The sequence below is a fragment of the Genypterus blacodes genome, unplaced genomic scaffold (genome assembly GCF_046128005.1).
Source record: "Genypterus blacodes isolate CSIRO-AG114 ecotype Tasmania unplaced genomic scaffold, CSIRO-AGI_Gbla_v1 ptg000139l_1, whole genome shotgun sequence".
NCBI lineage: Eukaryota > Metazoa > Chordata > Actinopteri > Ophidiiformes > Ophidiidae > Genypterus > Genypterus blacodes.
Genome location: NW_027466941.1, coordinates 1,781,623 through 1,794,702, shown reverse-complemented (window position 1 = coordinate 1,794,702; position 13,080 = coordinate 1,781,623). Strand labels below are relative to the sequence as shown.

Sequence of the window (13,080 nt, the reverse complement as noted above, 5' to 3'; positions counted from 1 at the left end):
ACTCCACATGAAGTATTTTAAGTTGAATTAAATACAAATCCATCCACAGTTGCCTCTGGAAGTGTTTTCCTGTGACATACAACAAAACATCTGTATTTCTTTAATAGACTGGCTTCTTGCGCAATGTTGCCCCATGACAGGAAGTGACTGAGAAGATGTTGTGTAGATGTACATGCTGTTAAAAGGAGAAACAGATTGTTCGCATGAAAAGTTTCGCTTCCGTCTTTGTGCTTTTTAAAGAAATAACGCCAAAGGTTCTATTTTACACACAAGGGACCTCGTGAGTGAATGTTTGCTTTAAGTCTGTTGTGGTTGAGTTAAGAGTGATGTGTAGTTCAAAATGAGGCTCAAACCCAAAGGTGGTACATTGGCCGTCATCATAGCTCAGTGCTGCATTTTTATTCAAGCAAGATGGAAACTTGTTACAGGGAAGTTGAAAGTACAGCAGACATGTTCCTGCTTTAGGTTACTTCACTTCTTCTGCATTCCCACAGGTATCGTCCCCCCCCTCCCCCCCCCCCCCCTGTACCCCTCACAGCCTCCCCTCCTCTCCAACATGTTGAGTCCTGCAAAATCAGATCCTCTTGCTTATGCGTTTGAAAGTCACGCCCTGCTCTCCTGGGATTGTGCAACTCTAGAGGTCAGGGTAAAGAAGAGATGAGAAGAAAATACATAATGAAGTCTCTTTTCTGCACTTCTTTACTGTGTGAGGACCTTCTTCTTCTTCTCTTACCATGACTAGTTTGTCTTCTACTATTTCTGCTGTGAAGAGGTACTTAGGGAACTGCACAGAGATGGTTCCCCCCTCCAGGGTGACGGGCGCCTGAGGTCACACGGGGAGAAGGGTTACAAAGCCAAACGGACTCGGTTTCATGTTCATTTATATCTGCATCTCTGACCTGCGTCCAAAATCTCTGCCCTGTCACGAACCCACCTTGAATTTGCTATCCGTCATAGTTGTCAGCTCGCATTCCTGGCCGGCGCTGAAGTTATTGGACCAGGTCCAGCCGGGGACGGACTGGGTCCAGGTGAAGTTGTCCCCATCCTGAACCACCTCCGTCTCCACTTTGTAGTCGGTCTTGGCATTGAGGAGCCCTGTGACACAGCAAGCCCAAGAGCCACAAGGTTCATGTCAGTGTCGACTCCAGCGTATCTATTCTGTCATATAAGATGACTTGCATATCAAAAGCAAAGAATGGATCCCAGTCAGTACCTATGGCCTCCAGAAACGTCTCGTAGTTCTCTTGGCTCTCCAGCTGGTATTTCCCTGTGAAAGCCATGATGGTGAAAGAAGAGAAGGGAAGGGAAGGAAAGAGTAGAGGGAAGGAAGTGTGTGTGAGGCAGATGACGAGAGAGGAGTGGCCTGCTGCAGATCCTCCGTCTTCATACTCTCCCCCGAATCACTCACACAGGCTGAAGTGTGTTTGACAGGAGAGGAAAAGACAGGTTTGACAGTCCCACTGAATGAAAACTGTCAGTTGTTTCTCTACACTTTGTCATGGCAAATATGATGTAATCTAGTAACCATCTGAGGTATTTCCTTCCACGAGCCGGTGCAGCCGGGGTTCATCAAGAGCTTTGGGTTTGTTTTGCAAGCTGGTGCAGGTTGAGCTGCTCACAGATCAAACCTGCACAGGGGCGTGTTATGACAGCGTCTGTAGCATCAAGATGAATGAGATGATTTATTTATTTGTCCTGAACACACACTGTTGTTGTACTCTATATGTGGGCCTGACACTTTGTTATTCTGAGGCCTTTATCTAGCTCGTGATAAGGAGGCAGTAAACTAAGCTCGGATCGAAAGATAAATACCTTTTTTCTTTCCTTTTCCTTCAAATTTGACTTAGTGGAATGTTTTTAGGAGTGAGTGATCGGCTGGCACTCTTCCTCTTTAAATGCCATCATTCATTGGGAGCCGGATGGAGCTCGCTGACATCCACGCTACATCTTGTAATTTGATGTGAAATGAAGTGTGTGTGCTGTAAGTGAAGGGTTATTTAGAGGAGAGGCGTTCGTCTGGAGAGAGGCTGATGAGACAAACGGCTCCTAAGTGAATTAGCAGATGATGAAGAGTCTCCTCTTTTTTTAAAAAATGTGTGTTTCTTCAGTCTGCATCTCAGCTGTTCCCCAGATGAGCCTTTATTAACCCCTTCAGTCATTTCCTCCGCGCTTTTATTTACGCAAAATAACAGTCGGCCCATGTGTGTGTGTGTGTATGTGCAGCAACAGTTTCCATGACGACAAAATGTGCATTCTTTTGACTCGTCACACTCGACACGGCAGGCGGGCGTCTCCTTTGATGACATCGCCTTTGTGGGGTTGAATTATGAGCGATGGCGGTGAAGCCTTTCATCCGGTTTCAAGCATTTGTGGCTGCAGAGGAAGAAGAAGAAGACGAAGACGAAGTGTCGTTCTTCAATGTTACAATGTTACAGAGGGTAACACTGTATTCTTATTGTTTCTCCTCTGTGCTGGTTGTGCAGACGTGTGCCTCAGGTGCTCTGGCGGCTGATCCGTCATTAAGAGTGCAACCAGTCAGCTCTTTTATTTATCCCTGCTGGGTGTAAATCTCCTCCTCTAAGTGACGACCTAATGCCCGCCCTTCACCTCAGACTCATAGCTCAGAGTGAGCAAGCAGATTTATGTCTTCATCAAGCACGTATACCTCATGCGCAACTGGCCTCGCTTCCTTTCAGACGTCGACATACACAGTGACGAGGCGACTTGTCCGTTAATTGATGTATCGACCTCTGACCTTTCCCCAGCAACACAGACGATGACTGCAGCTTACTGTGCGCACACCGGATAAATTAGGTTATAGTTTATTTCCACAACATATCATGAAGATATCAAGTGACTGCCACAGAAAAGTGAGAATTTTTTCTTAGCACACATTTTATACATAAATCGGTCACATTCAGTGTTTTTACAGGGGTCAAAGGGCAAACTGACGTGGGTGAAGGAGAAGCTGGGATGGCTTCAGGTTCTCTGAATGTCTCGTTCATCCCCCCCCCCCCCTCAAAAATCTTATTTTCCTAACTCAAAAAGCATGCATTGGTTTCCTTCTGATCAACCAGAGGGGTGGGGGAACAGTCACTTTAGCGTCAAGTGTCTTTAAAGTCTTTGATTTGTCCGTCTGTTGAAGCAAACATTGGCTCTTTTTTGTTCACAGAAACAGTAACATAGGACACACACACCTCTGATACAGCAGCACAGGCGCTCACATGGACCACTAACAGCAAGAACCACCCACTGACTCACTGACTGACTGACGCAGGATCATGTGACACGTGTACAGATCTGGTACAGACGCCACTTTTGTTGTTGTTGTTGGTTATAAATCTACATATGGACTGAATCAGGAGGTCCAGGCTCAGTAAGACTCAGTCGCAGTCACACCTTGTCGTCGGGGGTGATGTTGCCTTTGTTGACGCCTCCCCTGTCTCTATTCTTCATAAAGGAGAAGGGGAAAAACCCTGCGGCGGTTTCCTCTAAATGCGTGGCCTCGCCTCTCCTGCCCCCCAGGTGGGGCTGGTAGTCCGTGGGGCTGCCGGGCAGGAGGGTGGGCGTGGGCGGGGTGGGGGTGGCGGCCCCCCAGATGTAGACCGTCTCCCCCTCGGGGCAGGTGGGGAGACCCTTGCACAGGTAGCTGGGGCTGGGGCTGGCCGAGGACGGCAGAGTGCGCTGGCTGCCGTTCAGGAAGCTGGAGTTGTGCTCGGCGGAGCCTTTACGCGAGTTTCCAGTGGAGCTGATGTTGGAGGAGCGGTAGTTGTAAGACTTCCACCTGGGTTGTTTCCGCTGGTGGCACTGGCAGCGGAGGATGCGGATGAAGGCCATCTTGAACTCGCGGTTGTAGCAAGGGTAGATGATGGGGTTCAGGCAGCTGTTAAAGTAGCCCAGCCAGAAGATGACTTTGAAGAGCACGTCAGGCGGCCGCAGGTCCGCATTAAAAGAGCCTGGAGACAAACGGAGAGGGAGAGAGGAAGAGGAAACATTTGTAGCAGGGATGGAACTGAACACACACACACGCACACACACACACATGCATACAATTACAGTCGTTCTAACAAAACTGGATGACTTCAACTACTTCTGTTTTTTTGTGCACGCACGCACGCACGCACGCACGCACGCACACACACACACACACACACACACACACACACACACACACACACACACACACACACACACAGAGTTAGCTTCCCCTTAAAGCCATACTTTTATACCGATTCCTTTTTCGCCTCCGGCTGTTCGCCAGGTTACATTTTGGCCAGCAGGTGGCAGCATTGAACAGGATTATCGTGTCTGCGTGCAGCCTGAACACTAAGCACCGGAGTAAAAGATGGACGAGGCAAAGACGCCGTTTTACATGAGACTTATTGACTTCTGAGCGAGAGAGAGAGAAAGGCTGTAACAAGCAATTAGCAGATAAAGTGTTTCCTTTTCACAGCCAGTGTGTGAGTGTATCACAGCGCCTCCATTTGGAACACGCTCACTGCAGCACTGAGGGAGTGTGACGGGCCCACATTCCTCGCTGGATAAATACTTTTAAGGGCAGACGAGACGTTTAAGTGCAAATGAAACGGCGGCCTGCAGTTTGTAACCCACTTACAATATGGGTTACAAATTGCGTGTGCGTGTGCGTGTGCGTGTGCGTGTGCGTGTGCGTGTGATATCTCTTTCTGCACTGTGTTGGATTTGGCACGTCGCGGGAATATTTTACAATCGCAGAAATTCTTTGTGACTGAAACGGTCTCACAGCAGATTACAGGCTCTGTTTCTGGCCCGGTGTCAGTCTTCCCTCGGCCTTCTCTCCTCCTGCTGCCGAGGTTTGGACGGAGGAATGATAACAGCTAATGAGGTGAGAGGGAAGAGAGGCGGGGGGCTTCCGGAATGAACTCGGGGAAACTATTGAGCACAGCGAGTGTGTGAATGACCTGATGAGATTGGGTGTGAAAGCAAGGCTGTGTTTGTGTGTGGGCAGATGTGAGTGTGAGACTGTTTCTGTCCACCAACACACACGCCTGGCAGAGGGAGGGACGTCCTTAAATTAATATCACATTCCTGGTGAGGACGACGAGGATGCGGCATAATCTGGAGCTTTGGAGTGTGAAATTACCTCCGGCAAGATCTTCCAGGCAGATGGACGACGCAGCTTGGTGTCTTATCAGATCGTCAGCTTTTACAACCATTACATGTAATGAGCCTTTCTACATGATGAGTCATTATGTGGTACAAAAGAGAGAGAGAGAAAGGGCGAGGTTGATTCCTGTCATACATGCATGTCGCCCTGTGAGTCTCAATCAATCTGTGTTCCCTTCATTCTGATCCTCACCCAAGTCGTAACAACAATAATTTAATGTCATTAATGTCTTTGCTGGACCTATTATTTAATCAATCATCCTCCCGCCTGTCAGCTTTGCGTGTCATAACGCAACCTCCACCTAACGTTTACCTTCGCCGTGCACAAACTCTTCCTCCCTACGAAACGGCTGCAGCTGATTTGTGGAGTTTCTAACCTGAGCCACGGCGTTTCTATTAGATTGGTTTGGACTTATTCCCATATTTTGAAGCCATTTTGCGGTTAATTTAAGTGTTTTTTAGGGCGTTATTTTAGTCTTGCATCATCCAAACCTTTGTGAAGTGTTCCCTGATATTTCTTTGTACAGTTTTCTATTTATTGCTCTAACATTGATTGCAAGCAGCCTCAGACCATGATGCCCACCTCCACCAGGCTTCATAGGTGGAGTAAAGTGTTCATGTTAGAGCCCCGTCATGTCCCTTTGTCTGTCCCTAGACCGTTGTCCCTAGAGACGGACCACTGCAGGATACCCACTCCAAGGCAGAGCGGCAACTCCACGTTCACTCAACATTCCTCCCTTTTGTAATGCAATTCTCACTGGGGCTTTAGAAGCTTTAGAGCCAGATGCATCTCTTAAGTTCTCCTAAATTCCTCTGAAATTTGTTTTGACTGAGTCTCGGTCCAAAGGCACAGAGCCGCAGCAGAGTGTCGGTGTTCCCTTTTAGAGAGCAGGGCAGCTCTAAACCCACACAAATCTTATCTGTATCCAAATAGCTTTTAAGAGAAGTCATTAAACCGCAGGCTCACTAAGGCAGACGTGGATGTTTAAATGCGTGTCATTAGTTTAGGCAGGCTGTTTATTAGCCTGATGTAGGCGGACATCAGAACCACACGGGACGCGGCGATGAATGCAGAACTCCCATCACGTCCGTCTCGCCACCCTACGTGATTACGCAACAGAGCGAGGACTGGACTCGGAGGGGAGAATGATCGATTTCACTCCCGCCCCCCCATTCTCTTTATCCCCTCACTGGCATCACTCACACGGTTACGTAATCTTATTTAAGTGGCTGTCCACTGGTGAAAATAGCATGAGAACATACCAGCCAGCAGGAAGAGACACATTCATCCACAGGACAGAAGGCCGAGGGCATTCAGGCTGCATTTTCCGGAACTCATCTCAGAGTCTGGCAACCACCGCTCTCTCTCGCTCTCTCTGTCTTTGTCTCTCTCTCTCTCTCTCTCTGTCTCTCTCTTTGCGTAATCGGTGGCTGAAAAACCAACTCCTAATGAAGCATATTACTCAATTGTTGTGGGATTAAAGTAATACTTACTTCCTTGTATATTTATTAATGCAATATAAATTGGTATTAATCCATTTGTAACACTTTAAACTTGCACACTTATTGGCGTTATATTAATAACAGATCATATTGTGACGTTTCTGAATGGGTTTATCTAATATGTAGATAAAAGAACTTGCTCATAATTACTAAAACATTACTAAATACAAAAGCAAGCTGATCTTTGATATTGATTATTAATATACTAATCATCAACACTAGATAATATTGATTAAAACAACGACAATAGTTTGTGACTGTTAATAGATATCTTTGTTCTATAGGCATGAGTTTAGATCCGTCGCTAAGATAGTAATGAGGCTCTATCTTGGGTGTAAGTGTGTACAGTGGATGTTGTGGATGTTGTGCGCTGCGTTCACTCTCTCACACTGAAGTTTCTGGGCTTGGGCCAGCAGCTGGAAAACACGAGTGCGCTGTGAAGCTGCACTGAGGTCACCCGGGTCTCAGATGGGCCGTAACTTTGGTATCTGCCCGGACAAACACAGCTGTGTGACTCAGCCTGAGACCCCTGCTGAGACCCAAACATGGGTCAGTGCCAGCCGGCCTCACCGCCACCTCCTCACACCAGCGCAGGATGAGGAAGAGTGGCAGAAACGCACAAAGGAACCTCGCTGACAGCACAGCTTCCTGCGCTCGGAGATGTTTACTTCTGCCGCCTTTACTTCCACATAAACATCGGCCTGTCATCAGCCATTGAAGCGTGTTTATGTTGACAGGCTTTAGTATAGACCAAGGAGCATCCTGGGATACAGGACAATGGTATAGAGCGGACCGTGGCTGTGTTTTGGTTGTCGGTCTAACCTTGTGTGTGTGTGTGTGTGTGTGTGTGTGTGTGTGTGTGTGTGTGTGTGTGTGTGTGTGTGTGTGTGTGTGTGTGTGTGTGTGTGTGTGTGTGTGTGTGTGTGTGTGTGTGTGTGTGTGTGTGTGTGTGTGTGTGTGTGTGTGCGCGCGCCTCCTTCCTGAGACACACGGCTCGCTGTGAAACACAGGAACATCTTAACAAAACACGACATCCTGTTATTCTCGGTATTTGGAAGAGGTGATGTGCCATGTAGATACACACACACATGAACACACACACGTACAATCCGCTCCCCTGCAACGCTCACATCCTGTTACATAACCTATCCATAAGTATGATTAATGCTTCTTGATCTAAAGGGACAGAGATGTTATTGCCCTCTCAGATTGCTTTTCGATGAGGCCGTGCCATGAGGCTATTTTTGGAAAATTGGGCCGACGTCCCAGAGGGGCGCCCTGTGCCCTGTGGCCTCTTCAGCGCCGCTCCGTCACCTCCCCTCTTCTTCTTCCTCATGGCTTTGACACTCTGCATTCTCATTACTCTTTCCCCAATCGTAAAACATTTCAATTACCCCCCCGAGGCGCAGTGGGCCCAGCAGCACAACACGGGAAGACAATACACTCACAGACACACAGACACACACACGGACACAGCCTCGCCAGAACAGAAACACTTGGTTAACACGTGAAAGTGTTGGTTTGTCGCACCACTTGCTGAATGGGACATTAAAGCCTGTGCTGGGTGTTAAAGAGCCCGGGGGAAGGAGATGCAGTGACATAACACATGAGGAATCCTGATTTCTCTTCCGTGCTTGAGTTTGGAGATGGGAGAAGAAAAAGAGCTCTGCAACAAACACACACTATGTTCTCCACGTGCAAATCTGCCCCCCTGCACCTGTGGGTGATTGAGCTGTCGGATATCTCATTTATAAAGTAGTATTCAAACTCAAAATGCTTTCTTTAACCTCTCCAAATGAGATCAAATGAAAAGTTCTCAATCTCTCTCTTGTCATTTTAATGTGTTCATTCATCGTGTTTTAACTTCACAGTCTTGACTGGACTGAAAAATGAAGTTCTCTTGGTCCAAACACACTTCTATCTGGAGAGTTTGAGCCCCGGTGTGGACGGATTCTTGTGTCAGAGATAAGAATTATGTCGTATTATGTTTTTTAACCAAAACGTCCGGAAGTATTCCTGTGAAGGATCCGTTGGCCTGCTCTCACTCGTGTGTCATTTCTTACACACGGAGGCTGAAATGTGTCAAGTTACTGCATATAGACTGTGTGTAGACTGTGTGTGTGTGTGAAACGTTGGATCTTTGCCAGACGAACTGAAACTTTATCTTTGTGTATCTTTGCGGTAATATTTCTAACAGTGAAGTGTGTGTACCTTGGTTTGCTCTGAGCATCGGGCTTAAAAGGAAACAATAACTCAAAATCTGAGGAGGGAACGACTCCGACTTTGGTGCTTGTAGCTGTGCTCGGGCCATTTATGTACAAAAACAAAAACACGGGATTATCCCAGGCTGTGATCCGTCAGAAACGTCACTTTAGGGTAGAAATGTGCAGCGTCTGGACTCTGTCTCTCTCTCTCCATCTTTGTGCAGTTCTGATTCTTTTACAAATCACCGTTGACGGAGGAGAGAAGCAAACAAAGACACAGCAGTTAACGCACACACACACACACACACACACACACACACACACACACACACACACACACACACACACACACACACACACACACACACACACACACACACACACACACACACACACACACTCAGAGATCACTACGTGCTGTGCGTTATGTCTACATACCAGTGATGCGTGTGTGTGAGAGGAAGGAGCCGGGTAATGGAGTGTGAGACAGGAAATCCCTCAGTGGGTGGAGACTAATGAAGACTTGAGGAGTGAAAGGAGGAAGAGTGCCACTGTCCAATCAGACGAGCTGTAGTTCACGGTAGACGGGCGACTTATCAGATACACAAAGTCAGAATTGATAATCTGAGAGGAAGAGGAGGCAGAGTTACGCTTTGATAATCTGGATATTAATTGTATTCTTAAAGCTGTAGCCTGCCAGAGCTTTTCTGTATACGGTTCTTCATCATAGAAGAGTCCTCTCTCCATCCGGCAGTGAAGAATGGGCGTGAAATGAGGCTTTCTGGTGCTTTGTCACAGGCGATCAGTATGCCACAGCACATCTGAACACAGACCTGCACCCTGGGGGATTCTTGGCAGTTGGTTGATTAGAGTTGCGTAAACAGGCCCCCCTCCCCCCTGAACCCCGAACCCCCTAGACTCTGCAGTTTTGGAGCCGTTTGGATCCGCACCTTTTTTTGAAAACAGCAAGATATATGTGTGTGTGTGTGTGTTTGGTGTCTACCTGCAAAATGCCTCCAGGCAAAAGAATCCCTGCTATGTGACATAGCATTGTGTGTGTGTGTGTGTGTGTGTGTGTGTGTGTGTGTGTGTGTGTGTGTGTGTGTGTGTGTGTGTGTGTGTGTGTGTGTGTGTGTGGGCGCATAAACACTCTCCCCATGTGACAAAAGTAATGATATACACAAACCGCCTCATATTAACACAAACTGCCTCTGTCACACACACAGTTGTGCACAAACACTACTCAACCATAACCCACAATGGATCACAGATCATCTCCAGTCAACCACTTGCTCGCTGCTCCACACACACACACACACTCTCGCTTCCCAAACTACATCAGCACATAAGTGCATAATTTATATCTTAAGCTTCTCAATACAACACGGCCCCCTGGCTCACACCGCAAAATATATAGTGTAATATCCTCTGCACTGAGCCGTGACACTGAGGTCTTGATCACTTGCCAGTCTCTGTTGCATCAGGGGGGCATCAGGGGGGCATCAGGGGGGCCCCGGCCCCCGCAGGCCTGTGGATGGAGCGCTGGGTGCAGTGGGAGGCGGTGCTTCACTTCACCCCAGAAAATCAGGGAGTTGAGCAAAACCAACACGGCTCATGTTTAGATTAGCTTATGAAAAATTCCATCTAAGACGCTCTTACTTATTTGTGGTTACAGTTGATTTTTTTTTTGTTATTTGGAAAGGAAATAGTTTATAAGTGGAAAATGTTCCATTGGGTCAAAAATGTAAATTGCTCCTGAGCCGGCTGTCAGCTGATGTGATCACTTTAACAGATGCTCCTCTGCTGCGGTGCCACATTCTGAGCTTATAATGATCTAATATATGGGTCATGTTGTTTTCACTCACATGAATCTAAAGTGACCACCAGCATCTATCAAAGCCCACTCAGGTTTGGTGACTGTTCACGGCAGCAAATGGGACCCGAGAGGTTTTTCACTACCAGCTATACATCAGATTTAGTGAGCGGCTCCACTTGCTCTCCCTGCTTTGCTTCAGCAGAGTTCACTAACCGACTTTATCCTGGGCTGGGAAGACTCCAGATAAAGTCATGTTCACTTTGAGACGGGGTTCATGCTGTTAGGAAACTCCTGAAGAAGTTGTGAAGTTCAGAAATCGTGTTTTGGAAAAGTCATGGAGAGACGAACGGAGCAAAAGTTTTGGAAAAGTCATTGACGTTTGAAAGAGATTTGTTTTCATTGTTCTTATTTAGATGACAGAAAGTGCTCACTGTTTATAATTCCATAAGTCCCATCTCTGGGGTCCATGCCCATGTGTCACCATAGCAACCTAGTCTAGGGAAGGCCACACAGACTTGAATGTCATTTAAGTATGAAGATGCTGCTGTCTGTCTCCATTAGAGTCCAGATGAAGCAGGAAAGGCAACTGCGTACTTAGATGTCACAGTATTCAAATTCATTTCTGTTTATATAACTTTTATGTTTTATCTGCATTATCCCAAATCTCAATACAAGGTTTCATTTTTCAACAGATAGAAACATAAAAACACACAATAGCAAGTTAAGATGTGGAAGTTTAGTCTGAAGTTGTGTAAACTCTTTGGTCTAAGTGTGAGAGCGTCTGAGGAAGACTTACCTATGGGCAAGGCGAGGAAGAAGGGCAGCCAACAAAGCGTAAACATGCCGACCACTACTCCCAAAGTTTTAGCCGCCTTCTTCTCCCGAGAGAACTTGAGCAGCTTGACGGTGAGTGAGCTCCGGGTCTGCGTCGCTCGGCCCTTCCCGGAGCTGCCGGGCTCCTCCTGCACCTGTGTGCCCTTGTGGATCCGGAGGGTGAGCTCGCCCGAGTTCATCCTCTCCCGCAACACACCAGCCTCCAGGTTCTTAGTGGTCCGTTTGGCGACGATGTACACTTGGAAGTACATCGCCAGAATAACGATCAGCGGGATGTAGAAGGAGCCGAGGGAGGAGAAGAGCGCGTAAAAGGGCTCCTCGGTGATGGGACACACCGTGTCGTCCTGCGACGGCGCCTGCTTCCAGCCGAACAGCGGCCCGATGGAGATGACCACCGACAGCACCCACACGCCGACCATGGCCATCAGAGCCCGCTTCTCCGTCACGATGCCCGGGTACTGCAGCGGGTGGCTCACTCCGATGTAGCGGTCGATGGAGATGGCGCACAGGCTCATGATGGACGCGGTGCAGCACAGCACGTCCACCGCCGCCCAGATGTCACAGAAGATCCGGCCGAACACCCAGTAGTCCAAGATCTCTAGAGTGGCGGACACCGGCAGCACCGTGGTGCTCAGCAGCAGGTCGGCGATGGCCAGGTTGATGATGAAGTAGTTGGTCGCCGTCCGCAGGTGCCTGTTGCACACGACGGAGAGGATGACGAGGATGTTGCCGGCGATGGCGAAGACGATGAAAGCCCCCAGCACCATGGCGAGCGGGACGGCCCGCCTGAGGTCCACTTCGCTGTGCTGTGTGGCGTTGGTGAAGTTGCCCCGGGGTGACGCGTCCGGCGCCGAGGAACCGTTCTCCCACAAGTTCGTGACATAGTCAGTGCTCAGATTCATGTTGAGTCAAACGGTCCTCCATAGCAGGATCACTTTAACTGCGACTCGCGAAAGAGCTTTGGCGCAAAACAAGAAGAAATAAACAATCAAACCCCGGGTTAAGTGAGTTGAGTACGCATGTTTTTACCCACAAAAAAAATAGTGTGCGTATGACTTGAAATCGGCGCTTGGATGTTTGAGTAGATGAGCCGAAAGAAGCGCCAGGAGACGAATTCACAGTGCAGCTCCGCTCCGTCCAGTCCCCATGCTGCTGCTGCTCTCCTGAGGGCTGCGAGGAGCAGTGAGGGGGCAGCAATCAACTCCTGCCTCCCCTGCAACACACACACACACTCACACACCCACGCGCACACACGCACACACACAGAGGGAAAGGGAGATACCAAGTTTGAACAGGAGCCCTATTGCGCAAGATTCCCAAGATGCCAAATTCTCATGAACATTTTGCCAACACCTTCCTCCGAGTTTTCCACAAACATCACATTTCTTGTTGTGTCACTTTTGCGAGGGATCCATTTTCCCTTTCTGAGGGGACACATTGAGCTGAAACTATCCTGACATTCTTGCCTTTGCTCTTTATAAAACACACACAGCTAGATTAGTCTGCAGACAGAGGCTGCATTGTGCCGCCGGTGCATCCCTGAGAATGAAGATGATGATCACACGGGCGGTTAAGCAG

The 13,080-nt window shown here is 48.2% G+C and overlaps 2 protein-coding genes across 2 annotated transcripts; both read right to left on the bottom strand.

The window, feature by feature from the left end:
* Positions 1 to 363: 363 nt before the first annotated feature.
* On the bottom strand, positions 364 to 1,404 carry LOC143011911 (gastrotropin-like). Its single transcript, XM_076164931.1, has 4 exons — positions 1,214 to 1,404; positions 935 to 1,095; positions 734 to 823; positions 364 to 634 (listed from the first exon to the last, which is right to left on the bottom strand). The coding sequence occupies exons 1-4, from the start codon at positions 1,278 to 1,280 to the stop codon at positions 575 to 577; spliced, it is 378 nt and encodes a 125-aa protein (XP_076021046.1). The 5' UTR covers positions 1,281 to 1,404; the 3' UTR covers positions 364 to 574.
* A 1,405-nt stretch (positions 1,405 to 2,809) lies between these two features.
* On the bottom strand, positions 2,810 to 12,699 carry LOC143011909 (alpha-1A adrenergic receptor-like). Its single transcript, XM_076164928.1, has 2 exons — positions 11,465 to 12,699; positions 2,810 to 3,956 (listed from the first exon to the last, which is right to left on the bottom strand). The coding sequence occupies exons 1-2, from the start codon at positions 12,402 to 12,404 to the stop codon at positions 3,394 to 3,396; spliced, it is 1,503 nt and encodes a 500-aa protein (XP_076021043.1). The 5' UTR covers positions 12,405 to 12,699; the 3' UTR covers positions 2,810 to 3,393.
* Between the last annotated feature and the right edge of the window lie 381 nt (positions 12,700 to 13,080).